The sequence below is a fragment of the Natator depressus genome, chromosome 6 (assembly GCF_965152275.1).
Source record: "Natator depressus isolate rNatDep1 chromosome 6, rNatDep2.hap1, whole genome shotgun sequence".
Classification (NCBI taxonomy): domain Eukaryota; kingdom Metazoa; phylum Chordata; order Testudines; family Cheloniidae; genus Natator; species Natator depressus.
This window is the reverse complement of record NC_134239.1, coordinates 120,887,219-120,913,599: the sequence shown is the minus strand read 5'-3', so window position 1 is coordinate 120,913,599 and position 26,381 is coordinate 120,887,219. Positions and strand designations below refer to the sequence as shown.

Below are 26,381 nucleotides of genomic sequence, written 5' to 3'. Positions count from 1 at the left end.
GGCAGGGAGAACGGCGGGGTGCGCCCACGGCGGCTGCAGGAGGGGGTGCCAGGGAGAACGGCGGGGTGCCCCCACGGCGGCTGCGGGGGGGATCTGCTAGGGAGAACGGCGGGGTGCCCCCACGGCGGCTGCGGGGGGGTGGTGCTAGGGAAGAACAGCGGGGTGCGCCCACGGCGGCTGCGGGGGGGGGCCAAGGTGAGGCGGCCGGTGACTCGCTGGTGCTCGAAGGACTGACACAACTGACGCGACTCGCAGGCCCCGCCCAGCACCCCCCGCTCCCTTCCCCAGTCCCCGCCCCGGCCGAGGCCTCTCCCGCTGTCACGCGGCTCCAACCTCCGCCCGTCCCTCACCAGGGCCAGCCGCCAGGCAGGGAAGTGTCGCAAAGCCTGACAGGAAACTTTGCCGTGGGTACGACAGCGGCGGGCTCGCTTTCCGGCCACTGGATGAGTGGAGAGTGGGAGCCGAGGAGGAGCTGAGGAGACGCTGGGGTTAGTGGCCGCGGGCGGGCGGGGAGGAGGAGGCCGCGCGGGGGAAGCGGCCCGGCGGCGGGGTCAGGAGCCCGGGCAGCCGCCGCTGGCGGCGATGTGAGGCGGGGCCGGGGGCCGTCTCTACCTTTGTTGGCTCCCCGCCGCCCCCGCCCGGCCCGGCCCGGCCCGGGAAGGGAAGGGAAGCGAAGCGGCTGCCCCGTCTCACGCTCTCCTTCTCTCTGGGTCTGTGTCGGTCTCTCTTCTAGGACATGGCCGAGGTACCGCCCGGGCCGAGCAGCCTCCTCGCCCCGCCGGGGGACGCCCTCTCCCCCTTCCCCGGAGGAGGGGGGGCCGCCGCCTGCCCCGGGGCCCTGGACGAGGAGGAGGAAGAGGAGGGCGGCCAGGCGCCGCAGCCGCGAGGCGGCGGCAAGGGGGGGCCGCCGCAGCAGCACCGCCTCCTCCACCACCACCACCACCCGCCGCACCACAACCACCAGCTCAACGGCCTCCTCAGCCCCGAGCTGCGGCACCTCCGAGCCTCCCTCAAGAGCAAGATCCTGAGCTCGGAGGGAGCCGAGGGGCCGGAGAACAAGCGAGCCGGCAAAACAGTGGGCTCCGGACAGCCGCCGGCCGCAGCCCCGTGCTCGCCCCCCGTCCCCAACCACCTCCCGGAGCCCCAGGCCAGGACTGCGCCCCCGGCAGCCACAGGGGACAGGAGCCAGCCGGCGGCCGCCACTGCAGCCCGCAATGGACTGGCTGGGGGGCCTGGCCTGGAGGAGGGGGATGAAGGGGAGGAGGAGGAGGAGTCTCTGCTGCTGCTCTCCACATCCTTAGCAGCAGCCTGCAGTTTGAAAGGCTCGGGGACGGACTCTCCTCCCGAGGAGGACCTAACGATACGATACGTCCGGTATGAGTCCGAGCTGCAGATGCCCGATATCATGAGACTGATCACCAAAGATCTGTCTGAACCCTACTCCATTTACACGTATAGGTATTTTATCCACAACTGGCCACAGCTTTGCTTTTTGGTAAGTGGTGGGGGAGGAGGGAAGACATTGGGAAGGGTCTGGGGTAGAGGGAGCAGGTTGGAAGGGGGGTGGAATTCATGGGAAGCTTGAGCTGCCAACTGATGCTTTTTCATGGTCATGGGATGGAGAGAGTTCTGGAAATACCCTGTCTTATTTACCAGTGATGTGCCCTGCGTACCTGTGGTGCTCTATGTAGACAATTCAGAAAGTATACGTAGTCACGCTCGTAAATGAATGATTCAAGTAGAGTAATGGGGTTTGCATGTGGGACTGAAACCCAGGAACTCCTGAGTTCTAAGCCTGCCATTGACACTGATTTTCTTTCCGACCTCTTGCAGTTCATTTCTTCATTCTCTGCCTCTGTTTCCACTCTTGTAAAATTGAAGTAACAGTACTTAACTAGCAAGTCTTGTGAGTTAATTTGATAATTTTTTTCAAGGTGCTGTACAAAACAGTCCAAAGTAATTCACTTATACGATATGGTCTGAGTTAAGTTGTAAATGTAATGGGATGGACAGATATCATGGAATTGAATTTTTGCAAACCTCAAACTTTTTATCTGCAAAACTAGTTGAAAATGAAACATAAAATACAACTGTATCTTCTAGTGCAAAAGTCACAGTATATGTAAAATCATAATTGTCATGCTATGTCCAAATACTGTGCTAATAACACATCCAGTCTTGTTTCCTGCCTGCTATATTAGACTAATAGTCCATTAGTCTGCCTTTGTCAGTGGCTTGAACTTTTTTATCTTAAAGAAAACATAGTTAGTAAGTTCTAAAGCCTTTTTAGTAATGAAAAGTTTAGTGTTATAAACTAATCATATGGGTGTGAGCACAATATGTAAGTTGTCTAGAGAAACATTTGTGCCTCAATCCTGTAGACGTTTCTGCACATGTTTGACTTTATGCACGTGAATACTTACGTTTAAAACAAAGTATGTGTGTAAGTGTATGGCCTTGATTCTGTAAACATTGTCCTTGGTAATAGATAATAGGTAGTTTCCATTTACACAAGGAAAGTCAACATTTGTATGAAAACATTTTTATGACAGTTATCATATTGAAATGAAGTTGAATACAAAGTAAAAGAAGGAAAAACATTTTATGGATCTTTTGGGAACAGTTTAAAGACTAGCTATTACACTACAGACAGGGTGTAACTAATTTTGTGGAGGCAGAAGTTCTTTCTGCTAAGTTATTAAACTCTTCTCCTTTATGTACAATAGTATTCATTCATCACATGTGGCCTGCAAATATTCACTCAGGAATAATTATTATTACATGGGAATAAGATGTGACTATACCTTTACTGTGGATTACTGGCGCTTATGTGCTTATATTTTCTGAGTTAACCGTGGGCATAATTTAATGGTCTGTACTAGGGTTTCCAAAACTGTGGGCCTTATGACCCTTACAAGGGGATACAGCAGGGTTATGGAAAGTTGTGCAAAAAATGTGAAATAGTTAAAAATGGATATACAACGGAAGCCTTATAATGGTGTATCCTATTTGGACCACCATATTGTTGAATGTAGGAACCTCAGTGGTTCGATGCAGAGTAGTGCAGCAGCCTGCTATAGCTGCTTCTGATAAAATAGTATGAAGCCTGTACTTGAGTGTGTCTAGATTTACCTTATACAAAACAAGTCCTATTAAAAACACTTGTGTGACATGAAACTCAAGTACCCATATGTGCACACGGCACTGAATTGGGATGCTGGATGTGTCAGCAGAAATCAGGCCAGAAGGCACTGTTGAGCATTGCATGATCTTATAGGATATGTTGTTTAGTCTGTGGAGCTCAGTTCTTGCCAAAGAGTGATTTAGGAAGACTGTTCCATGAAAAGGACAGTGACAAGTAATTCAGTGACATTCTCAAAGAAAATGTGGGAATGTGACACATGAGACATGGTTTTACATCAGTGGATTCAAAACCAGCATATAGAGTGCTCTGAAGTGCTGGCTGTGGAGCTATAAAGTCTTTAAAGTGATTGCAGCATCAAAGGGGAAAGAAGAAACCTTACGTTTATCTTTAAGGGTGTGTTTTGAGAAAACTTGAAGCCTTAAAAAACCAACAAAACTTGAGTACTCAAACTGGCAATGTTGATACAGATATCCTTCAGATTTGGTATCTCTGAATCACAACAGTGTAAAGCACATACAGTTGTGGAAAACCTTACACTTGTGACTTCAAATGTTAGTCTAATGCAGCTGACAAATTGAAAACAATGTCTTTATCAAATAAGTTTGTTTCGTATTGTATTAGTAACATGGATGAGGATATTCAAGAGCAACTGCTTTCAAAACTTGGGAAAAGAGACTTCTTAAGCCTTTCAGTGTGCTGAGTCAGTTGATGCCTCTGATGCAGCACAGATTTTAGCACTTGTGAGGCTTGTTTTTAAAGGGTCTGTTGAAGACTTGCTTTTTTTGTAAAGCTGAGCTATGTACGCACAACAGACAAATGCGTATTTGAGACATTTCAGGAATCAAAGTTTTCACATTTGCGGGGAGCATTCTATTGTAATTTGCATGTCAAGTGCAAGATGATAACAGGAAAGAATAGAGACCTGGGCCTACAGAACCAAAACATCACATCTAATGCTTCATGTCTTCGTTGTTTTTCCCTACACAGCAAGAACTTGTAAAAAAAACTCCTCAAAGATTGCACCACTCCTTTAAGAAACTTATAGAGAAGTGAACTTCTTAAAAGTTGTCCAGAGAATACCTGACTGTTTGCATTGCTCTGATGGGTTCCCTTCACGGGCAACTTCTTTCATGCTGAAGGGAGGTGGCTTTCACAAGATAAAGTGCTAAGTCCACTCTCAGTTAAGACCAAGATGGCATGTTTTCCTGAATCATCCCTTGCTGAAACCTTCAACATGTTGGGCAACATACTTATCCTAACTAGTTGACATCTTTGGGCACCTAAATGAGCAGAACTTTCTCTTTGGGAGTGGACTAGGAATGCTGCATACATGGTTGCTAAGGTAGAACACTTGGAAATTGGCCTTCATGAGCAAAGAGGAAATTTTGAGTTTTCTCTTATTTCAAATTTATAGGGCATTGGTTTCTTACAGCTTCAATCAGGAACTTATACATTAAAAACTGAGGGAACTGAAAACTCAGCTGGGAATACAGTACCTGTAACTGGCTTTGGAGGGAGTAGGGGGGAAGCTGAGGGGAAGCAGGATCACCGGCTCTTTCATCCAGCATGTTATTGATTTGGTTGCATTGACTAGGCTAGTGTAAGTCATAAGAATGGCCACACTGGGTCAGACCAAAGGTCCATCTAGCTCAGTATCTTGTCTTCCGACAGTGGTCACTACTAGGTGCTTCAGAGAGAATGAACAGAACAGGTATTTATCGAGTGATCCATTCCCAGCTTCTGGTAAACAGAGGCTAGGGACACCATCCCTTCCCATCCTGGCTAATAGCCATTGATGGACTTATCATCCATGAACTTATCTAGTTCTTTTTGAACACTGTTATAGTCTTGGCCTTCACAACATCCTCTTACAAAGAGTTCCACAGGTTGACTTGTCATAGAAGAGGCCTGTCAAACTGACAGTCTTCGCCTATGACAAGACCCAACAACTGACTTTAGTTAGGAACTTAGGTTTGTGGCCATCTCTGATAAAGTAGGCATCCATCTTAAGTTGCAGATGCCTTGAAAGTGTAATTTTTTTTTCTCATCTCTGAGGGTCCAGTTTCTCTACAATGGTGGCAATTAAAAATGAAGTATGACAATCATTTGTCAGTCAAAAATGACTTAAGACCACATGTTTTTCCCCAGTTCAGCCTTGTGTATAACATCTTTAGTTAGAACAGGTTCATCCGTCATACAAAATTGTGAGCATATTTTTTAAAAAAATTGTAGCTCCTTTTTAACTTTCTAGTTTTGGCATGGTTAAAGTTACAAAACTTCTCCCATTTATGGCTGCCATTAGAGGGCTCAGGGAAGATGTTTATTTTAATTTAGAAAGGGCAAGTTAAGCAAACCCTGGTCTATTCCAAAGATTTGGTAAAATAGGACATGTTGCTTATTATATAGAAGTAGATTTCTTTCTGATTATTGATACCTTTTGCAAATCTCCCCCCCCCCCAAAAAAAAAACAACAAACAAAAAACCAGCTATAGATCCTACTCAAGTTCTATACCTCTATAGGGTTCTTAACTTCATGTGATTAGCAGTAGTAGGAGTTCTGTTTCAATTGAATTCTACAAGTTCTAAAGGTAATTTTTTTTTATTTCCAGTAAAGAGACTGCAGATGTTTGGATATAAATCCCTAATGATTATAATTGAGATTTTTATGATTACTATTAATGTTTTTCTTCTGTATCATATTCCATTCAAGGATCTCAAAGCATTTTACATTAACATAAGACCCCTTTGAGAAAAGTATTCACTACTTTTCAGTGGGAAAAACTAAGGCATTGAAACTGAACCATAGAGAGGCCAGGAAATTGCCCAGACCTTCAGAGCAAGGTCACTGCAGACCCAGGAATAGATCTTAGAACACCTGACTCCCAGTCTTGCAGTCTACCACAACTATTTCTTTTTGTATTTCAACTTAACTCAGTTAAGAACACACAAGTTCCTCCAGAGCTTGTTACTTTTTTAACTGAAATATTTTGTCTGTTGCTTCTGTCTATCTAAGGCAGTAGTTCTCAAAGCCGGTCCGCCGCTTGTTCAGGGAAAGCCCCTGGCAGGCTGGACTGGTTTGTGTACCTGCCGCGTCCGCAGGTGTGGCCGATCGCGGCTCCCACTGGCCGTGGTTCGCCGCTCCAGGCCAATGGGGGCTGCGAGAAATGGCGCCCTTCCCGCAGCCCCCATTGGCCTGGAGCTGTGGATGCAGCAGGTAAACAAACCGGTCTGGCCCGCTGGGGGCTTTCCCTGAACAAGCGGCAGACCGGCTTTGAGAACCACTGATCTAAGGTACTTGTATGGTTCCCAGCATTGTATCTGAGCACCTCTCAGTCTTTAATGTGTTTATGCCCACAATGCCTTTGTGAGGTAGGGAAGTGCTGTTATCCACATTTTACAGATGGAGGAACTGAGACACAGAAAGGCTAAGTGACTCCCCCAAGGGCAGACAGGAAGTCTGTGGCAGAACTCTCAAGTCCCAGGCTAGTGCCCTAACCACTGGACCATCCTTCCTCTCTTTTCACAGTTGGTGATATGATAGCAAAACCTGAGACATATCATGTGGCTCCGAAAGGCACTCTAGCCTTTGGTTTCAAGACTTAATTAGGTTTTTATTTTAGTTAATGTTCCAATCCATATGTAGAAGCTTGTGAAGCAAAATGTAGACAGTTTAGTAATAACTCTTGCAATATGTGGATGAGATGAAATCATCTCTTTAGTTAAATATTTAAATTTTCTTGCTTAAAAAACAGGTAACAAATGATGAAATTGAATTTATGCAAGTTAACACTCTTTGAGATTTAGACTAATATAGGTTTGAAAAATAATCTCATAGTACAAACACCTTTAGTACTGGGAATATTTAATACTTGGTTTGTGGAGTTGGTATCTTGGGGCGAAATCTGCTGTTAAAAACTTACATGTGATTTCACTGGGAGCTGCATTCATGTATTTGAAAGCAGAATTTGGCTCTTAATCATTTGCTCTGAAATGATCCTGTATGGAAATTTCACTTTTGCTTCAGTCTGTTTTTATTTAGGCTGTTTCCACTTTCTCCTTCAGAATGCCAGAGAACTAAACTATTAATTTTACATGCTGGAGTAGGTTTTTCACCTTTCAGTAAGAGGGAAAAGGGAAATAAGGGCCTGATCCTGCAGTCCTTATGCAAGCACAATGCTACTGGAGTCACTGGGAACCTTGTCTAAGAACTGCAGGAAAAGATCTTCTGAAAAACATGTACAATACCACTTTGTTACCTATCACTATTTTCTGACAGTAACCACAAAGATCAATGAATCTGCAGTTTTGTGTCAGTGAACTGCTAGATCAGTAGTACAGTTTTATTTTTAAATAAAAATGAACACTATTTGTAGCCAATGGAATGTTGGTATATACATTTATTATTTCCTGTTTATCTCGAATTTCACTTCTTTCAACATGTATCAAGTATGTTATCTATAAAGTTTTCTGTATGATTCTAAGTGAACAGTAATTTGCACCATTATGTTCTTTTAAAGACAAGAGGTGTGTGTATGCTTTAAATCAAAGTGTGGGATCACATCAGGTACTCTGCATAATTGTAGCAGCACTATTTAAGAGTCTGTCAGTTCTTCCAATATACAGTAAAAGCTGTTTTATCTGGCATTTCACCAACCAGAAAGCTCTATAAACCGGCATTTCTGATTTTCATTGAAATTCCAATTTATAGTCTGGTTGGCGCGGGGCTGGCAGGGGGTTGGGGTGTGGAATGCGGGCTCTGGGAGGGAGCTTGGGTGCGGGAGGGGGGTTGGGGTGCTGGATCCGGGGGGGTGCTCACCTTGGGCGGCTCCCTGCAAGCGACGACCTGTCCCATTTGGTCCTAGGTGGAGGTGCAGCAGGCAGCTCTGTGCACCGCCCCCGCAGCTCCCCTTGACTGCGGTTCCCGGCCAATGGGAGCTGGAGAGCTAGCGCTCGGGGCTGGGGGGCAGCAGGTCGCAGAGCCGCCTGCTGTGCCTCCGCTTGTGAGCAGCCAGAATTGGTCGCTGCTTGCGGGGAGCTGCCCGAGGTGAGCGCGCCCCAACCCACTGCCCCGAGTCCTCACACTCACACTCACACACACACACTCTCTCTCTCTCTCTCTCTCTCTCTCTCTCTCTCTCTCTCTCTCTCTCTCTCTTTTCCCCACCCCCGCCTGCATTCAAACTCCTTTCATCTTAGTTAACTGGCTTTTTTCACTTACCGGCACCCCCCATTTCCCCAACATGCCGGATTAAACAGCTTTTACTGTAATGCTTTATGTTTCTCAGGGCCTGAGCTATACAAAACTTGCCTTGGGCTGAAACTTGGCATACTAGGTCTTAGTGTTGAAGAGGTGTTTTTTCTTTTAAAGAAATGGAAAGAAATCTACTTGATTTGCCTGTTTAAATTATGAAATGTGAAGCAAAACAACTTGTAGGGTGTGTTATATCTCAAGTGTTTTCCCCCCTCCCCCCTGTTTTTTAAATAGATCTTTTTAAAGCCATTTGTCTAAATTGTAGACCAGTTCTTTTGGGTACATTAAGAAAAAAATTATTCTTGCTAAGTTTAATTTAGAAACTTCTTTCAGTGCTTGATGCACTTTTGCCGAATAGTCTGCACACAAAATCTGAATAAACTGTTATAATCAAGGGAATAAAATCTTTCCCCCCATGTCATGGTGCTACTCTGCAACCACTGCTAATTTCTCAGTTGCTGCACCTCTCCTTCAATGGGGGTTCTTGGCGAGTGGATTTGTGTAGACACAATAATAACCCACCACTCATGAGCAGGACTATTAAAAGGACTAAAGGAAAATATTTTTTCGTGAAGGGAAACTTTGGTCCTCATCTTGCAACAGGAGCCACTTGGATGGATCCTTGTACTTATACACAGCCTCATTGTGTTAAATCTGTGTGAATGCGGTTAGCAATTATAATCATTCCATTTATTTAACATTTCATAATATGAAGTATTTCAGAGCGACTAAGTCGTCATGACCATGCCTCTCATGGCAAGTGTCACTGGGAGTAACTGTTAATGAGGAATTCTTAAGTAAATGAGAACTCTGAATTAAAGGTACTTGAAAAGCATGAAATTACTGGTAAAACTATTTTTGTCTGAATGGTTTCTTTTCCTTGTTACTGGAATGAAAAGTGACACTTGTTAAAGATAAAACATCAGGGTTTCATAAGAGCCATTATGTTCTTGGGGTTAAAAAATTGCTAACAGAAACTTAAAACAAGTATAATCTTTCATAGCTTTTGTAAACAAACATGGAAAATCATATGCAAAAATAAATTCAGTTTGTAGTTTATGCGCTAGTCTTGACAGAATTCAGTTGGATTTTTTATAAATTTGATGGATAATAGCAATGTTTATTTTTAAACTTTTTTTATTTTTATATACTCAAATTTTCATAGATAAAAGGAATTATGGGGCAGGGAATGTCAGACAATTATTAAATAATGGTAGACTTTGAGACTGTTAAAACATAGATTGTCAACATAACGTGTCAAAATATACAAAGGAAATATCCATACATGAAAGTTCTCAAGCAGCGGCTTTTTTGGGTTTTTTTGCTTTGCCTATCTGTGCATGTAGATTGTTGTTGATGCAATTTTTGTCGGCTTCCATGTGTACAGTGAAATTGTTGATAAAAATCTAATCCTTCTAAGCCTATTTCTTTACTCAGGCTGCCATGTCTTTATTTTTAAATGTGAGTAAATAAGGATAGATTGAAGGACCTATTTCTAGAGTCTTGTCTTATATACAAAGTCTGCTCCCATTGAAGTTCTGCGTGGAATGACTGTAAACCCTGGTTTTTATATCACTTTGAGAAACACTATAAAGAGTGGTGTTGATAAAGTTTCCCATCTGTACTTTGGATGTATGTTTGAACTGTATATACAGTTTTACAGTGCAAGCTATTATTTGTTACTTTTGTGTACGTAAGATTGTAATTTAAAAGGCAAACAAATTCACTTTTGTTTTGTTGGCATTCATTGTATATCACATACTTAGAATGTACATAGATATTTGTTTGTCTTTAAGGCCATGGTAGGTGAGGAGTGTGTAGGTGCCATCGTCTGCAAGTTGGATATGCACAAAAAGATGTTCCGCAGAGGTTATATAGCCATGTTAGCAGTGGATTCCAAATACAGAAGAAAAGGCATTGGTAAGAATAGCCTCTCCATGTTCTTATTCAAACTCTGATAACCCTGTTGGGATGGTTGTAACTTTTGGAATAGAAGAGTGCCACAAAAATAACAGGCTTCTGCAGAGGTAAAAGATTGTTTTCCTAGAAAGCTTTTTTTTCTTTAACTCAGAGTAACTTGAAGTGGTTTGGAGGCTGTCTACACTTACTATCATGTGACATGATAGTATTTTACAACTTTGGAGTTGCAATAACTAATTCTAGTTCATTTCCAATGAAAAATGGAGAACAATTTTATTTCATTTTTTACTTGAACTTTTTTTTTTTTTTTAAACTAGGAGGCTGTTTACCCAAGAAAAATCCTATTTTCTGGTAGTAGCAGTCTCCCCAAAACCAAGTCTGGACAAGCAACACTTACGTGCTACCTTCCTGGAGCATTCTTGATGTGCACTTAAATTCCTGGGTGTATTGAATAATTGGTAAATTTGGCATAGGTCTGAAATGAAAGATACCCAACCTGCCACCTCAGTTTCTCTTGTAAAATGTCAGTGCCAAATAGGAAAAGAAATGGATAACTTGTGTAGCCGTGTTTGCACATAAACCCATTCACAACCTCCTACTCACTATCCCGGTGAGCTGCTTTAGTAAATTCTTCCTTTGACTCCTCTTGATCAAATTTGCCACATACTGCCCTTTGGGGAGCCATACATATAGCTAATTACAGCATGTATACTTAAAAAAATCTCTCTTCTTATGAGGCAACCAAATTTGAGATAGTTTGTTGGACAGTTTCCTTAACATACGTGCCAGGAATTTCTTCCTTGTTATCTTCACTTACCAAACCAACGTTGAACTACTTTTTTAAATAGGCCATCTTGAAACATTGTCCTCTATTTTGCAGTACTTTTGAAACTTAAAATGTATATGTCAGCATTTCAGGACAAGGATGTGCTTTGCTACTAATTCGTTATGGAGCAAACTCTTGCTTCCTGTATGTTTAAACTCTGTTTTTGTTATGGAGGACAGAGAGCATGACTTGCACCAGAAAAATATGGGACAGATTTGTAAAATATTTCTATTGTGCTTCTCCGACCCCTTTCTCTTCCTGCAGCTCCTCCAAATATGACACAACATCAAAACAAGTTTCACCCCAAGTGCACAAACAATCTTGAATGTAGTCTTGGTTTTTATAAAAGCAAAATTTTGGCATAGACTTCCAAGTTTGGGGCCAATGATGACTGCCCTAATATAGTCACAGTAGTATATAGGGGAAAGGATACAGGGAGATCACTCTCCCTCCTTTCCCTTGAGCACTGTCATGCAGGAGGCAGCCATGATTTAGCTGCAGATGCTTGGGAGTACAAGGGGATGCCAACTAACGCTACACTTATGTCCACAAAGCGTGCTGTCTCTGCATGACTTCTCCCCTTCTCTGCCCCGTCTGTATCCTGTTCATGCCACATCAGGGTAGCACTGGCTTCACTTTTTAACTTGAAGCAAATCCAAAGTACCTTCCCTCAGTACCTCTCAAGATCTTTTTTTTTCCCACAAAGAGCATCACTACTCATTAGATTTACCTTTCCCTGTCCCCAGCATATATCAAACTTTGTAAGAGGTGAAATTTCATCCTCTGTATCTATTTAGTTGGTATTTTAAATATACAATCTATAGATTGTTTCAGGGTGTGTTTTTTCTTTTTTTTTAAAGAGCAATCTTTTTGCAAGAGAAATGTTCCTCAAATATGCTCAAAGGGGATTCCAATCATAGCTGCAACAAAAGGGAATCAAACAAGTCTTGAAATTCATCTTTATTATGTAAAATATGAGGATATTTTTAAACATGAGAAGCCTGTTTATAACAACAGAAAGACAAAGAAAAGAACTTCAGATTCCAAGGAGAAGCTTGTATATGTTATATAATACCTGTAGACCTATAATACTCTCATGGGTGCAACGTAGAAGTCTTTGCAAATACAGAATAGTTAGTATATGCTTAAAGGCAATTTTAATGCCAAAACCTTGAAAGCAGACAGTGAATCTGCAGTCTAGTTTTGGGTATTGTGACTATTTATTATATGCCACTGTGCTGTGTATTGAAATGGAATATGTGGATGTAATTAATATATATATTATAAAATTAGTAATCTGTAAACTGTGATTCTCTGAATTTAGATCTCTTTAAAAAATCTCTACCTCTATTTTACTTTAATGCTATTAAAATCTATTTTCCAGGTACAAATTTGGTTAAGAAAGCTATTTATGCCATGGTTGAAGGAGATTGTGATGAGGTAAGTTTTTATAGGTGCTCAAAAATTTTGAGGGAGTACTCTATGCTGTGTTTGTGTTGTTCTCCATACCCATGGGTTTATTTTATAGGCATTCTTTTAGACACTTGATTATCTTGTAAGTAATTCTTCCATTTATTGTAGGAGATGGGATACCTTCAAAAAGGCAAACTGAGGAGTATGTTTTCAAACTTAAGTTTAGTTAACTATAACATAATGTACAAATAAGAAGAGTTAATACTTTTGATATATACTACACTAAACAGTTAGATACATCTCCCGAAGTTTGATTCGTGTGCTCTGGGCTCCCAAACATTCTAAGAATAAATGCTGCTGTTGAACAGAGAGAGCTTGTTTTGGAATTTGAGTCGGTTATTGTACCTAACTCCTCATTGTATTCAGGATATGTGAAGTTAAACACTGAAACAGTATCAACTGTAATACTGTAAAACATGGTCTTATCAGAGTATCATCAAATTTTCCAAAAGAAACCCATACAGAGTACTTCCCAATAACATAGAATTATCACAAAATCATAAAGTGATTTAGTGTGTATTCTCTTCAGAGAATTTAATAAAACTATTGCAGTATCATAAAATCAAACTTTACTTTCTGTATCCTAAATTTTGTTAATATCCCTATTTATCTTTTTTGCAAAATTCTTCCAACTAGATGAAAACTTATGAGTTCTATTTGACTATATAAGAAGTAACTAATGTAGTCTTAATATGATTGGGTGAAGAGGAAAAATAAGAAAGGGAGAGAATAAGGTTCTTCACAGGCTTGTCTGTTTACCCCAGCTATCTATTCCTTAACACTCATTCCTCCACTCAATAGTATAGAACCATAAACCTGTTGTCCTTAATGTAAGTGATTTAAAGCACTAAATCATATTCATAGTTCCTCAGGGAGGTTAGCCAGTCCTTTGATCTTTCTAGGGTATCCTGATTAGCTGTGCACCCTGCTAATGCAGTATTTAGGTATGTTGTGGAAATTTGAACTAAAAATTGCAGGTTTTCTTTAAAAAAACAAAAACAAACCCTTCTAGGATGTATTTTTTTTCTCTCTTCCCCCCCCCCCCCCCCCAATCAAGGCTACTGATAAACTCTGCCACTTTTTCTATAATCTCTTCGGAATCTTATTCTCTGTTATCCCCTTCATCCTTATTGCCAATTTCTTGGTCACCTCTCAGCTCAATTACTGCATCTGCTTCCTTTGGCCCTCCCATTTCTGGGATTGTGCCTCTCAATTATAACTCATGTGCTTCTGCTGAAATAGTTGTCCTCCCCCACAGCTCTTACCTCTACCTCTTCCTTGAGTGGTCTTCAGATTTTGTTCCATAACTCATTCAAACCCTCTTTCCCAGGGCCCTTCAGAGCTCTACTCTAACTGCATGTGCACTTACCTACTTATGACTTATGCTTTGGCAACATAATGAAGCTTGATAACTCTCCATTTCCTTTTCCCATAAGCAGCTCCATGTCTTGTCCCATGTCATCCCCTATTCTTGAAATATACGTCCTGGTCCTGTCACTACATATCCCTTTCCTTGTTCAAATACCTCTTCAGTACTTCCTCATTTTTATCAGTCTTCCATTGCTGATCTCCAGTTCGGCCTTGAATTTGATCACCATTTACAGATAAATGGCAATATTTCCCCCATTACCATAGTATCCAAGCACCTCTCAATCTTTAATGTATTTGTCACAACAGCCTTGTGATATAGGGAAGTGCAATTATCTCCATTTTCGAGATGGGGAACTGAGACCCAGATAGGTGAAGCAGCTTGCCCAAGGTCACACAGGAAATTGGTAGCACAGCAGGGAGTAGTAACATGATCTTCTGAGTCACAGACTAGTGCCCTAACCATCCTTCACTAATAAATGATTATTTTTTTTAAAATGAGAGGAACTAATAAGACACATACATAATATTAAGTACATCTCATGAGTTTTTCCTATTGTAATCTTTGTGTTCATTGTCCCATACACCTTATTGTTTTTATTTCTCACTGTGTAAAATCTAACGTGGACTACAAGTTCCTCAACACATAGACCCTGCTATTTCATTTTTGTTAAATGCTATGCCCCTCTGCTGTATAAATAATTTTCCATGTTAGGTCGTTTATATACTTTTCAAACTCTCCCGTTAAATGTGCTACATTCTAGGCTTCACTGTGATCCATTATTATGAGATATTAACACATATAAACTGTCTACAGTAATATAGCAAATATGTCTTGATATTTTTTCTCTTCCTTGGCACTAAGTCTGGGCGTAGGTGACTTCCTCCAGATGCTTGTGATGCAACAATACAACAACTTTGGCTACTTGAACCTCCTAATATATTTCAGAAAAGTTTTCGCTCATGACAAGGATTGGAAAAATCCACAGACCTGCTCATCACTGAAGAGTGGGAAGCTTCCCCTGATGAGCGAGGAAGCGCCCATATCACCCATTTCTGCAAAATTTAAGTTTTTTTAATTCTTATTTAAGTTTCTAGTCCTTATGATTGGTACATAGCCAAGCAAGTATGAAATGATGCAGCATTACAGCTTGTCTTCCTGCGCCTATAGATTGCTGCAGTACGTCTGCTGCTATTGGTTTTTTTCCAATCAGTGGCAGAGAGAAATTAACAAGATATTGTTCAGTTTCACTGCTGCTACTCAGAATACAGTGAACAGTAAGGGAGAAAAATGTAAAAAATCTTATTTTTGTTCAAAAGTGTGCTTGAAAAATGAGCATGTTGTCCCATGTGCAAACATCAGTTTTTCCCAAGTGCCTGTTTGTTCACCCACTTAAAACATGTTTAGATGCATCTTTGAAACTTTACCCGTAAATCTTACCTTGGAACAAAGGTGACAAAAATACCATGTTCCCAGTAATACTTGGGCAAGTAATCTGTCAAGCTTGTACAATACTTTGAAAGTATTGAAGAGCAAGGGGTAGATCTTAGGGAACAGTAGGTGAACTGTGATGTACATTTAGTACCTAAAGTATATGGTGGTGCCCATTTGTGGTGGTTGAAAGTTTGCTGCAACAGCATAATGGTAGCTGTAAAAAGTTTAATCTCTGTTTTGTTTGCTGGTGGTAACAAACTAGGCAAACATACAAAGTCCCAAGGTAGAATCGGATCTCTGAGGCCTTGTCTACACTACTGCAGTAAGTCGACCTAAGTTACGCTACTTCAGCTACATGAATAACGTAACTGGAGTTGACGTAGCTTAGGTTGACTTACCACAGTGTCTACGCTGTGCTGCGTCAACGGGAGACACTCTCCCGTGGACTTACCTGACTCTTCTCATTCCAGTGGAGTAGACTGGAGAGTGCGCTGCTGTCGATTTACTGGGTCTTCATCAGACCTGCTAAATTGCCCCCCACTGCATTGATCACAGCAGCGTCGATTTCCAATAAGTGTAGACGTGGCCTCAGGCACTGTGTGCTTAACATACTTTGGTCAAAAGGCCATTTTGAGCTACAGGTAAAATTTAAGTCTGAAGAATGTACCACTAGCGAAAGATTACTTTAAATACGTGTCCATGTGTGTAAATTTAACATGCTGCCAAGTCCCTAAATTTCACTAATGTAATTTTTGACATTATGGTTTTCTGAGATACTTAATGATAGTGAATTTTGATGATGATCATTCAAGATTGTGGACTAAAGATTTTGGGGAACTAAATGAGCCAAAGTTTATAGTAGATTATGGTAAATTAGCATAATTTATTGGCATGATCTGAGAGCAATATGTAGAAAATGTGGTCTACCGGAAACAATTTTAAAAGCTATGCCTCTGAAATACATAATTACATGAATTACTGTGACTGTATTTGCATAGCCCCAAACTCCGCTAAAAGTGAAAACTCAATGGTTTGGAAAAAAGCCAAATATGTCTGTCTTTTTGATTTCATGAATACTCAACTTCGTAGGTGTTATAAGCATTTCATTAGTAAAATATCTTAGGAGGATATTTTCAATGACTTTCAATGGGAGTTGGCCTCTTAACCACTCTTTGTTTGAAAACTCCCCTTAAAGCAGATCTGGCTGAAAAATTGCAGCATTTAGGGCCATCCTGTAGATTTGTTTTCCCTTCTTGAGGGAATTTGATTCTTTAAAGGAAAAAATGGATTGTTCATTAGTGTATAATCTTTCATAGTAATCGAAGTATAACATTTCGTACTTGCACAGTGTCTTACATCTTCATAGCACTGTATAACTGCTAACTAATCAAAATAAATTGGCAGTACATGCTAAAAATACTTAACATTCTCACAATTTTTCTGAAAGTTAGGAAAGAAAATTGCTTATGCAAAATGTGAAAAGGAATCGCAGCTTTTCACAAGCAGCCTCACTGAAACAGATAACAGTTCACAGCTGAAAGTCACCATGAATACTATTATCAGCTAGGTTGGTCTTTAGCATCATAAATACGCCTAGTAAACAATAAAGTGTGACACTTTGCTTATCTCACTGGGATCACAACTTTAAGTCAGCTAAACTCGAGAGTCCAGGCATCTGGTTCCATGAAATACTGCATCATAATGTGGCTTTTTTATTGTATATGTTGTAAAGGATGATGTATGGTATCATGAAATATTTCAGATTATTCACTGGAAATATGGTCTTTCTTCAGAAACTTTGTGTCTGTAGAAAATACTATTCTATTGATTGAGCTGGTCAGGATTCATGCAGGTGGACAGAGGAGATGATGATTCTGAGTTATTAAAAGAATTAACAAGCATACTTGTACACCGAAAGCAAATTGGTTTTAGGAAATGCTCTAGGACAGAAGTGAGTGGGAACACTGAACACACTGTCTTGCATTTGAAACTGAATACAGGAATGGGACAAGTCTTTGCATAACCACACCCCTCCAAACCAAATGAAGCATGAACAAAAACAACCAAGAGAATGTAATTTGGCTTCTTGATTATGTACAGATACACATTTCAGTATCACTTGCATATTGTTTATTCAAGCAGGGTGACTTAGGTCTTTCTTGTCTGCAAGGTACATATATCTTGTCTATTCAGTGTTTAAGATTAAACTTTTTCCAGCAGTATATTTGATCAGTTTTATACTTAATTGAAGGTTAAAATTACACTAGATTACACTAGCCTTCTAAATTGTAAGTATCAATCGTAATGAGATGATATGGACCAGTGGCCAAGGCACTGGCTAGGAGTAATGAGGCCAGCGTTCTTCTCTTGGATGAACCAGTAATTTGCTGTACTCTAATTATTTAATCTATTTCCTGCAGTTTTCCCATCTGTAAAATGGGGACAAAAATACTTATCACCTCAGATTCCATGGTGATGGGTGTTATAAAAGAACCTAGATAGAGCTGCTGTTGCTTTGTAGAGCATCAGAAGTCAGTCTTTTTATTTTTTCTTCTCCACCCTGAAAATGCTGGCATTCTTAAAATCAGAGCTCACTGCCTTATTTAATTTTTCATTAATTTTTCACTTTGTATGACACTATCTATCCCTTCTTATGGTGTGATGTAAACAAATGTACTTCAGTATTGTCTGTTTCATTGTGTCTTGGTGAATGGAGAACTGAAGTATTGGGATTCCAGCAGACCTGAATTTCAACATTTAACACTCTTAAATAAGTGACTTGCAGGTGTGGTTGGCAGCCCTTTGGCATTGCTTGCAAATCAGCATGAATATGCAAAGTTGAAACTGGACACAGGCATGTTATAGTACTCTGCCAAGTTGCTAAACTTCAGTGAGAACGAATGCTGTTGGTCGACAAAGTTCAAATGACAAGGGGCTTCCTGCTCAGTGTTACTTATGTGGGTCGTATTTCCTGACCTCTGTATTGCTTTGTTTTAATCTGAGCTCAGAAGTAATTTGAGGTTTTTAATTGTAATTAAGTAGAAAATAAGCATTGATTCTTTAGTTCTAAATTATTACTATTTCAGTAAGTGATTGAGTCAATGTTTGTTTAATCAATTCAAATTAATATGGTAGTACTAATGAGCCCAGTCAGAAGTCTCGATAATGATTCCAGCAAAGTAACAAGGTGTATTGAAAACCAGAAACTCAATGTCTAATTCTTCCCAGGAGGCTTAGAATTGAATTAACATGTCTTACAAATACAGATACAGTAAACTGACCACCATGTTTTAATCACCCTGGATATTTTTTTTTATTATTTTACATCACTTTGTCTTTGCTTATTTAAAAAAATGAATTATTTTAGCCTTCTCTTCCTTTTAATTTTCCCTGCTGTGCCTATCCCAGGACATGGTTTATTTGTGGGGGGATTAAGGGGGGATGAATGGCTGGAATATGTGGTCAGAGATGTTTCAGATTTGGCCATTAGTCAAACTTGTAAATGTAATGGATATGTATTACGTTTTAGTATATGCATTCAGAGTTCATGGTGAGCACATTTTCTTTTCCATTGTCTTATATTTTGTGTAGCCATTTGTACCTTTGCAAAGTGGATGTGAAATGCTACAGTTTGACAGCGTTAGAAGCTCTTTCTTGAGCATCAACAAGAGAATTGATTCATAGTTTGCTGCAAATATTATGCAAAATGTTGCTTTAATTCTGTGGTCTCTATACCATGCGCATCATTATAGTATTAAATGCTTTTTTTGTATTTAATATGTAAATTCACTTGATCATGGATTAATCTGTAGTCTGAAGAGCTTGTCGTTTTCATTTTGGTGGGCAAGTATTGTATGTTCTTGTGCATATAGAGACCATTTTTAGTGTTAAAATAAGATCTGCTTGAGTTTTGGTTGAATATTGTGAAAATGTGTCTATATTTTACAAATTTAGATTAGATTCTCTGATGTGCCAGAGCTCTGCTCAGTGCAGCTGAGAAAAGGGATGAAGAGTGGAACCAACACTGATTTTATGACACCTTTGTACTCCCCCGTGCCTGGGGCCAATTTGTTTCTCATTGTAACTTAGGCCAGGCTCAGGTTTGCTGTAAATTATACATGGCTGCCATACTTCGAGGGGGGCCTTTCCACATCCAGCAATTGCCAGAGCACAAGGGAATAGAAAAAAGCGGCTCTCCATGCTCAACCTATGCCAGGACTAGCTGGGAGTGGTGTAGGGCAAACTGCATGCCACTCAGTAATTTCCCTATATAGAATCACAGAACTGGAAGGGAGCTTGAGAGGTCATCTAGTCCAGTCCCGTGCACTTATGACAGGACTAAGTATTATTTAGACCATCCCTTACGTGTTTGTCTAACCTGCTCTTAAAAATCTCCAATGATGGAGATTCTACAACCTCCCTAGGCAATTTATTCCAGTGCTTAACCACCCTGACAGTTAGGAAGTTTTTCCTAATGTCCAACCTAAACCTCTCTTGCTTCAATTTAAGCCCATGGCTTCTTGTCCTATCCTCAGAGATTCAGAACAACAATTTTTCTCCCTCCTCCTTGCAGCAACCTTTCATGTACTTGAAAATTATCATGTCCCCTCTCAGTCTTCTCTTTTCCAGACTGAACAAACCTAATTCATTCAGTCTTCCCTCATAAGTCATGTTTTTTAGACCTTTAATCATTTTTGTTGCTCTTCTCTGGACTTTCTCCAGTTTGTCCACTTCTTTCCTGAAGTGTGGCGCCCAGAACTGGACACAATACTCCAGTTGAGGCCTAATCAGTACGGAGTAGAGCGGAAGAATTACTTCTCGTGTCTTGTTTACAACACTCCTGCTAATACATCCCAGAATGGTGTTCGCTTTTTTTTTCTTCCCCCCAACAGTGTTATACTGTTGACTCATATTTAGCTTGTGGTCCACTATGACCCCCTGATCCCTTTTCACACTATTCCTTCCTAGACAGTCATTTCCCATTTTGTATATGTGCAACTGATTGTTCCTTCCTAAGTGGAGTACTTTGCATTTGTAAATAGGATGAAATTCAATAAGGACTTTAGACCATTTCTCCAATTTGTCTAGATCATTTTGAAATATAATCCTATCCTCCAAAGCACTTGAAACCCCTCCCAGCATGGTATCGTCCGCAGACTTTATAAATGTACTCTCTATGCCCTTATCTAAATCATTGATGAAGATATTGAACAGAACCGGACCCAGAACTGATCCCTGCAGGACCCCACTCGTTATGCCCTTCCAGCATGACTCTGAACCACTAATAACTACTCTCTGGGAACGATTTTCCAACCAGTTATGCACCCACCTTAGAGTAGCTCCATCTTGGTTGCATTTCCCTAGTTTGTTTATGAGGAGGTTATGGAAGTATCAAAAGCTTTAGTAAAGTCAAGATATACCACGTCTACCACTTCCTCCTATCCACAAGGCTTGTTGTCCTGTCAAAGAAAGCTATCAGGTTGGTTTGACACGATTTGTTCTTGACAAACCCATGCTGACTGTTACTTATCACGTTATTATCTTCTAGATGTTTGCAAATTGATTGCTTAATTATTTGCTCCATTATCTTTCTGGGTACAGAAGTTAAGCTGACTAGTCTGTAATTCCCCAGGTTGTCCTTATTTCCCTTTTTATAGATTGGCATTCTATTTGCCCTTTTCCAGTCTTCTGGAATCTCTCCCGTCTTCCATGACTTTTCAAAGATAATCGCTAATCAGATATCTCCTCAGTCAGCTCCTTGAGTATTCTAGGATGCATTTAATCAGGCCCTGGTGACATGAAGACTTCTAACTTGTCTAAGTAATTTTTAACTTGTTCTTTCCCTGTTTTAGCCTCTGATCCTACCTCATTTTCACTGGCATTCACTATGTTAGACGTCCAATCTCCACCAACCTTCTTGGTGAAAACTGAAACAAAGACATCATTGAGCACCTCTGCCATTTCCACATTTTCTGTTATTGTCTCTCCCACCCCACATTGAGTAATGGGCTTACCCTGTCCTTGGTCTTCCTCTTGCTTCTAATGTGTTCTAGAATGTTTTCTTGTTACTCTTTATGCTTCTAGCTAGTTTGATCTCGTTTTATGACTTGGCCTTTGTAATTTTGTCCCTGCATACTTGTGTTATTTGTTTATATTCATCCTTTGTAATTTGACCTAGTTCCCACTTTTTATAGGACTCTTTTGATTTTTAGATCACTAAAGATTTCTCCTGGTTAAACCAGGGTGGTCTCTTGCCATACTGCCTGTCTTTCCTACGCAGTGGGGTAGTTTGCTCTTGTGCCCTTAATAATGTTCTTTGAAGAACTGCCAACTATCATCAATTGTTTTTCCCCTTAGACTTGCTTCCCATGGGATCTTACCTAAAGTTTGCTAAAGTCTGCACTCTTGAAATCCATTTTCTTTATTTTGCTGCTCTCCCTCCTACCATTCCTTAGAATCATGAACTCTACCATTTCATGATCACTTTCACCCAAGCTGTCTTCCACTTTCAAATTCTCAGTATAGCAGAAAGCAGCCATTTGAGGGGGCCAGGATCTGCCTAGAATTTCATTTTGATTTGAAAAAAGAAAAGGAGTACTTGTGGCACCTTAGAGACTAACAAATTTATTTGAGCATAAGCTTTTGTGAGCTACAGCTCACTGTCATTTTGATTTGAGTTTGCACTTTTTCTGTACACAAAAAATGTTCATGTAAATATTTCGTCTAACAAATGTTCATGGAAAGCTAAACTTGGATCTGTTGTCAAATCTATTTAATCACGAAGCTAAACTTGTTTGGGGCAAAGTGTAATTAGTTTACAAAGGTTAGAGCATTCATTGAAAGAACTGAAAGGGTACCATGTGACTTAGGTCCCTAGCCATTCAATTTGAATAATAAATTCCAAATATCAAATACTTGATTGAAGCAATACGGCAAACAGATGAAATTTGATTGCACAAAACTTTAATTGATGTTGAGTAACTGCCACATTTTTTAAAATTGGGTTCCATTTGGACAATTAATGAACAGAAAAAAAGCTAAATTCTATTAACAAATTGTTTATGGGTACACATTAGTCTATTAATCTAGAAGAGTTTTAAAACCGAACAGATAGCTGTGTAAATAATTTTTCTGAAATAATGCAACTCTTCTCAAAATTGACTTATTTTTTTCATTGTCTTTAAAGGTTGTCTTGGAAACAGAGATCACAAACAAGTCTGCTTTGAAACTTTATGAAAATCTTGGTTTTGTGCGAGATAAGAGGCTGTTCAGATACTATTTAAATGGAGTTGATGCACTGCGTCTTAAACTGTGGCTGCGTTAAAAGAAACCATCACATCAATCAACTGACTTCCCAACAACACAGAGTTGTCCTTTGCATGCAATGCAATTTGTACAGAATTGCTTTGCAGGTGGACTTAGTAATTTCCATGCAGCTCTTATCTGTCAGTGTCTCATTGAGTGTCGCACATATTTGTTGCACTTTGGCATGGCGCATTTGTTCTGAATTAAAACAGATTGTTTCAAACTTCGAGTTCTTTTGGTACCAGCAAGATGTGCCAGTTGATAGCCAAGATATGTTCATTCATTTGCAAGTCTACTGACTGTATTACATACATAGTGAACACTTGATCAAAGAAACTGTATGTGGAACACAATGCTTGGTTCCAGAAAAAAGCCAATATAGATTGTAAAATTCTATAAGTATACTAACATTTCATACAAAACTTGCCATAGTTTTCTGGAAAAAGGCTTCAATTTTAGGTTTTATTTTCAATATTGAATTTTCCATTCTTAAATATTGGTACCTCAGTGATTAGTGAATGAAAAAAAAATGTATTGTAGGGTGGGGTGTGTGTTACAATGAGTAACAGTAACAATTAAATTGCGTCTGCCAGTGCCTGTATAGATAAGTATATTTGTCTTCACCTCTAATTTTTGAGTGCATGCTTTTTTCTTTTACTTTTTTCAATTGTCTTTGCAAGCAAACTTCTGCTTTTATTTAAATTCTGAATTTGATAATAAATTATTTCAGATTTTTATAATTTGGATACTTCTCCCAGAAAAGGGTTTGGAAAGCCCTTCTTTTCTTATAGCAAGAAGTGTTAAGCTATTTTGAAAAACCTTGAGTAGCTGCTAAAAAAAGAACCTGATGTCACCAGTAAATCGCTGCTGCTTTTGGATGCACTTTTTCTTTAAAAGAGGGATTTTAAAAAATATATAGAAAAAAATTAATGTAAATTGGTATGATTTTATTTAATCAAAATTATCTCTAGAAGCTCTGAAGAACAGCTATTTTAAAATAGAACAATTTTTTCACTTTGATTTGGATTCAGATTGCTTTGCTTCAGTGTTCTAAAATGCTTCTATCTTCGGTTCTCGATCTTTGAAATAAATGTCAAGGTGTATTGTATCCATTTTTAGCTGCTCTCACCTTCTCAAAACTTATTTGAGCTAAGTTATTGCGGGGGTTCTTCCCCCCACCCCCCTTTAAAATAAATGTAGCAGGGAAGGGATTTCCCTTTTTTAAATGGGATACATAGGTCTTGCCCTAAGCCATCAACTTGTTCAGCAGTAATGCTGTGTTTATGCTCTCCTGATTGATCGATGTGATATATGACCAAATTTATAAATGGATTGTATTTCATCTTGAAAAAAGGTGACATTGGTTTATTTATATAAGTGGAAGAATCTAGGCAACCCATGAAAAAAGGATGAACTCTCAATGAGTCTGCTCGTCTGTACTGAGTATAATCTTCAGATTTGCCTTATTACACTGTGTTTTTAGGGTTTGGTTAGAGTCATGTTTTTTAATTGTTATAATTACTGTACATTTAAAAACCCTACCTCCTGTAAGTTAGGAAAAGATCCCCTTGCAGGAAAACTGGATTTAAACGAAAGCCAGCCTTATTTTGCACAGACAAGCGTTCACATGGTGACAGGCATTTCTCACCATGTACAAATTGTGAATTGTATTTGAAAATAAAGATTTTTTTTTTTTATTAAAATTGGCACTTGGAAGTTCTCTGCTTGTGGACACCATTTGTGCTTTTCACTTTTTCCATTTCTAAAATGAAATTAATCCTCTAAAATAGTGCCAGAATAAATGTAAACTGAAGACTCTTATTTACAGAACAGGTATGGTGTGGTCAGTGGCAGTGCATGTTTCCACCATACTACCCTGTAATGTAATTCATGCTTGTTCTGATTCAAAAACTTCTAGGGATAAGAATATTGTTGACTCTGCTTAATCAATCATTGCTTGGCCTCTTGTGAATATACTGTCAGTAGGTGCCAATTTTAGTTAAGATTTCAGTGATATGGACTTCAGTCCACTAGAAACTGAACCTTCACCACAAACTTATTTCCCATAGGTGTTTTGGTGTCCTATCAAATGGTAACTACTTTGGTTCATTTGGCACTAATGATCTAGAGAGGAGATACTTCATGTCTGTTACCAACTGTTGGAGACTATGTAGGGGATCCAGTGTTGGAAATTGCGAACCAGTCTTGCTTCATTGTTTAAAAAACAGCAGAAGAGAAGTCCTTTGCTGGTCAAATCTGAAAACACCTACTGTTTAAATATTAAAAGCAGATTAGAACCTAGCTTACAATAGCTCATACAGGTTGTTGCACAAATACCACTTTTGAGCAAAATTCAAATACAATTCAGTCTAGTCGTGGCAAGAAGTGGTTCTCACCATGCAAACTTTCAGAATTCTGAGCAAAATGGGGGCAACTTTCTTTTAAGAGTGCTGTCTACAATAGTCTAATATTGCTACTGTATCACACAGAGTTCACTACAGAATATACTGAAGCTGTACACATTGGTATTCAAAAAATTGGTATAGTCTCACTTTGTTGCATAGGGTGGGATGTCCTGAATTTGCAACAAGGTGAGACTATCACTAACATGAAAACAGTTCAAATAGTACTTCAAATAGAAAGGCATAATCAGGGTTTCTTGGGGTTCTTTGTCTTTGTTGCCAAGACATGCTCCCTGCCCCTTTTTGCATTGACAAATCTAAACTAAGGAGTTGGTATTAAGTCACTTTTATGTTTAACTTTATATTGCCTGAAATACTACTATTGGCTGACATGTCAGAAATGTGTGCATTACAATGCTTTAAAAAGGAAAAAAAGTTACGATTATCAGGTTCACCACTAATCTAATTGGCATTGCATAGCGCATCCCAGTTTCGGTGCACTACAAGACATCACTAAAACTGAGTGCTAAGTTACAAGGTTTTCAGGTTTTGTAGAAATGCGACCATAAATTATATTGGAGTTCGGGGATCAGGTGGGTAGCTAAAAAATATCAAGTGTATCTCAAAATATTGGACTGCTGTTTTGCGTGGATTATGTTCTTCTGTCCTTTATCCTTTTGGCAAGAACAAGAACCAGTGAGGTTATGGAATGTGCAAGCTGTCTAAATAAGATGCAGTCAAATAAAATATGGTTAAGTTGTTTATGCATTTCCTTTTAAATGCACATTTTAATGTTCTAGTTTGATTTTTTTTTATTGCCAGTAAAAACATACATAATTGTGTGTGTGTTTTTACTGTCTTCAGAGGATGAATGGAGAAATATTAGTAAGTGAAGACTGTACTCCTGACCCCTTCATACACAGCTATATATTTGTGATTTCCAAATCTAGTTCAGAATCATGTTGAATATTATTTATAGGAACTTCATTTCTGTGGCTGAACTAAAATATGAGATTGTTTGCATTATGCATCACTTAGTGTAGACAGGCAACCTGTGAGTCTGACCCTGCAAGGTGCCAAAGTGTCCCGTGAGGTAATATGGGCAGTTGGCTCCTATTGAAATAAACAGGAGTTCGGGGCCATCAATAGCCTGTTCAAGGGCACTGAGGACTGGATTGTTAAAGGTATTTAGGTGCCTAAACACAAAGATTAGCACCTTGTATTTTCAGAAGTGCCAAGGCACCAAACTCCCACTA

At 39.6% G+C, this 26,381-nt stretch overlaps 1 protein-coding gene across 3 annotated transcripts; it reads left to right on the top strand.

Moving 5' to 3' along the window:
• Positions 1-368: 368 nt before the first annotated feature.
• Positions 369-25,851, top strand: NAA30 (N-alpha-acetyltransferase 30, NatC catalytic subunit). 3 transcript variants are annotated; one of them, XM_074956448.1, is made up of 5 exons: positions 369-488; positions 734-1,495; positions 10,193-10,316; positions 12,527-12,582; positions 22,605-25,851. In XM_074956448.1, exons 2-5 carry the CDS (start codon positions 737-739, stop codon positions 22,740-22,742), a joined length of 1,077 nt encoding a protein of 358 aa, XP_074812549.1. In that variant the 5' UTR covers positions 369-488; positions 734-736; the 3' UTR covers positions 22,743-25,851. The 3 variants fall into 3 exon arrangements, with proteins under 3 accessions (XP_074812549.1, XP_074812551.1, XP_074812550.1); XM_074956450.1 differs by lacking the exon at positions 22,605-25,851 and adding an exon at positions 14,933-15,048; XM_074956449.1 differs by lacking the exon at positions 369-488 and having other exon boundaries at positions 687-1,495.
• Positions 25,852-26,381: the final 530 nt, after the last annotated feature.

What these genes read in the sequence shown, in the direction of transcription:
- NAA30 (XM_074956448.1), top strand. Translation starts at nt 737, where the DNA reads ATGGCCGAGGTACCGCCCGGGCCGAGCAGCCTCCTCGCCCCGCCGGGG. An exon ending in ATACAGAAGAAAAGGCATTG is followed by an intron (nt 10,317 to 12,526) that starts GTAAGAATAGCC and finishes TCTATTTTCCAG; the next exon opens with GTACAAATTTGGTTAAGAAA. An exon ending in TTGAAGGAGATTGTGATGAG is followed by an intron (nt 12,583 to 22,604) that starts GTAAGTTTTTAT and finishes TTGTCTTTAAAG; the next exon opens with GTTGTCTTGGAAACAGAGAT.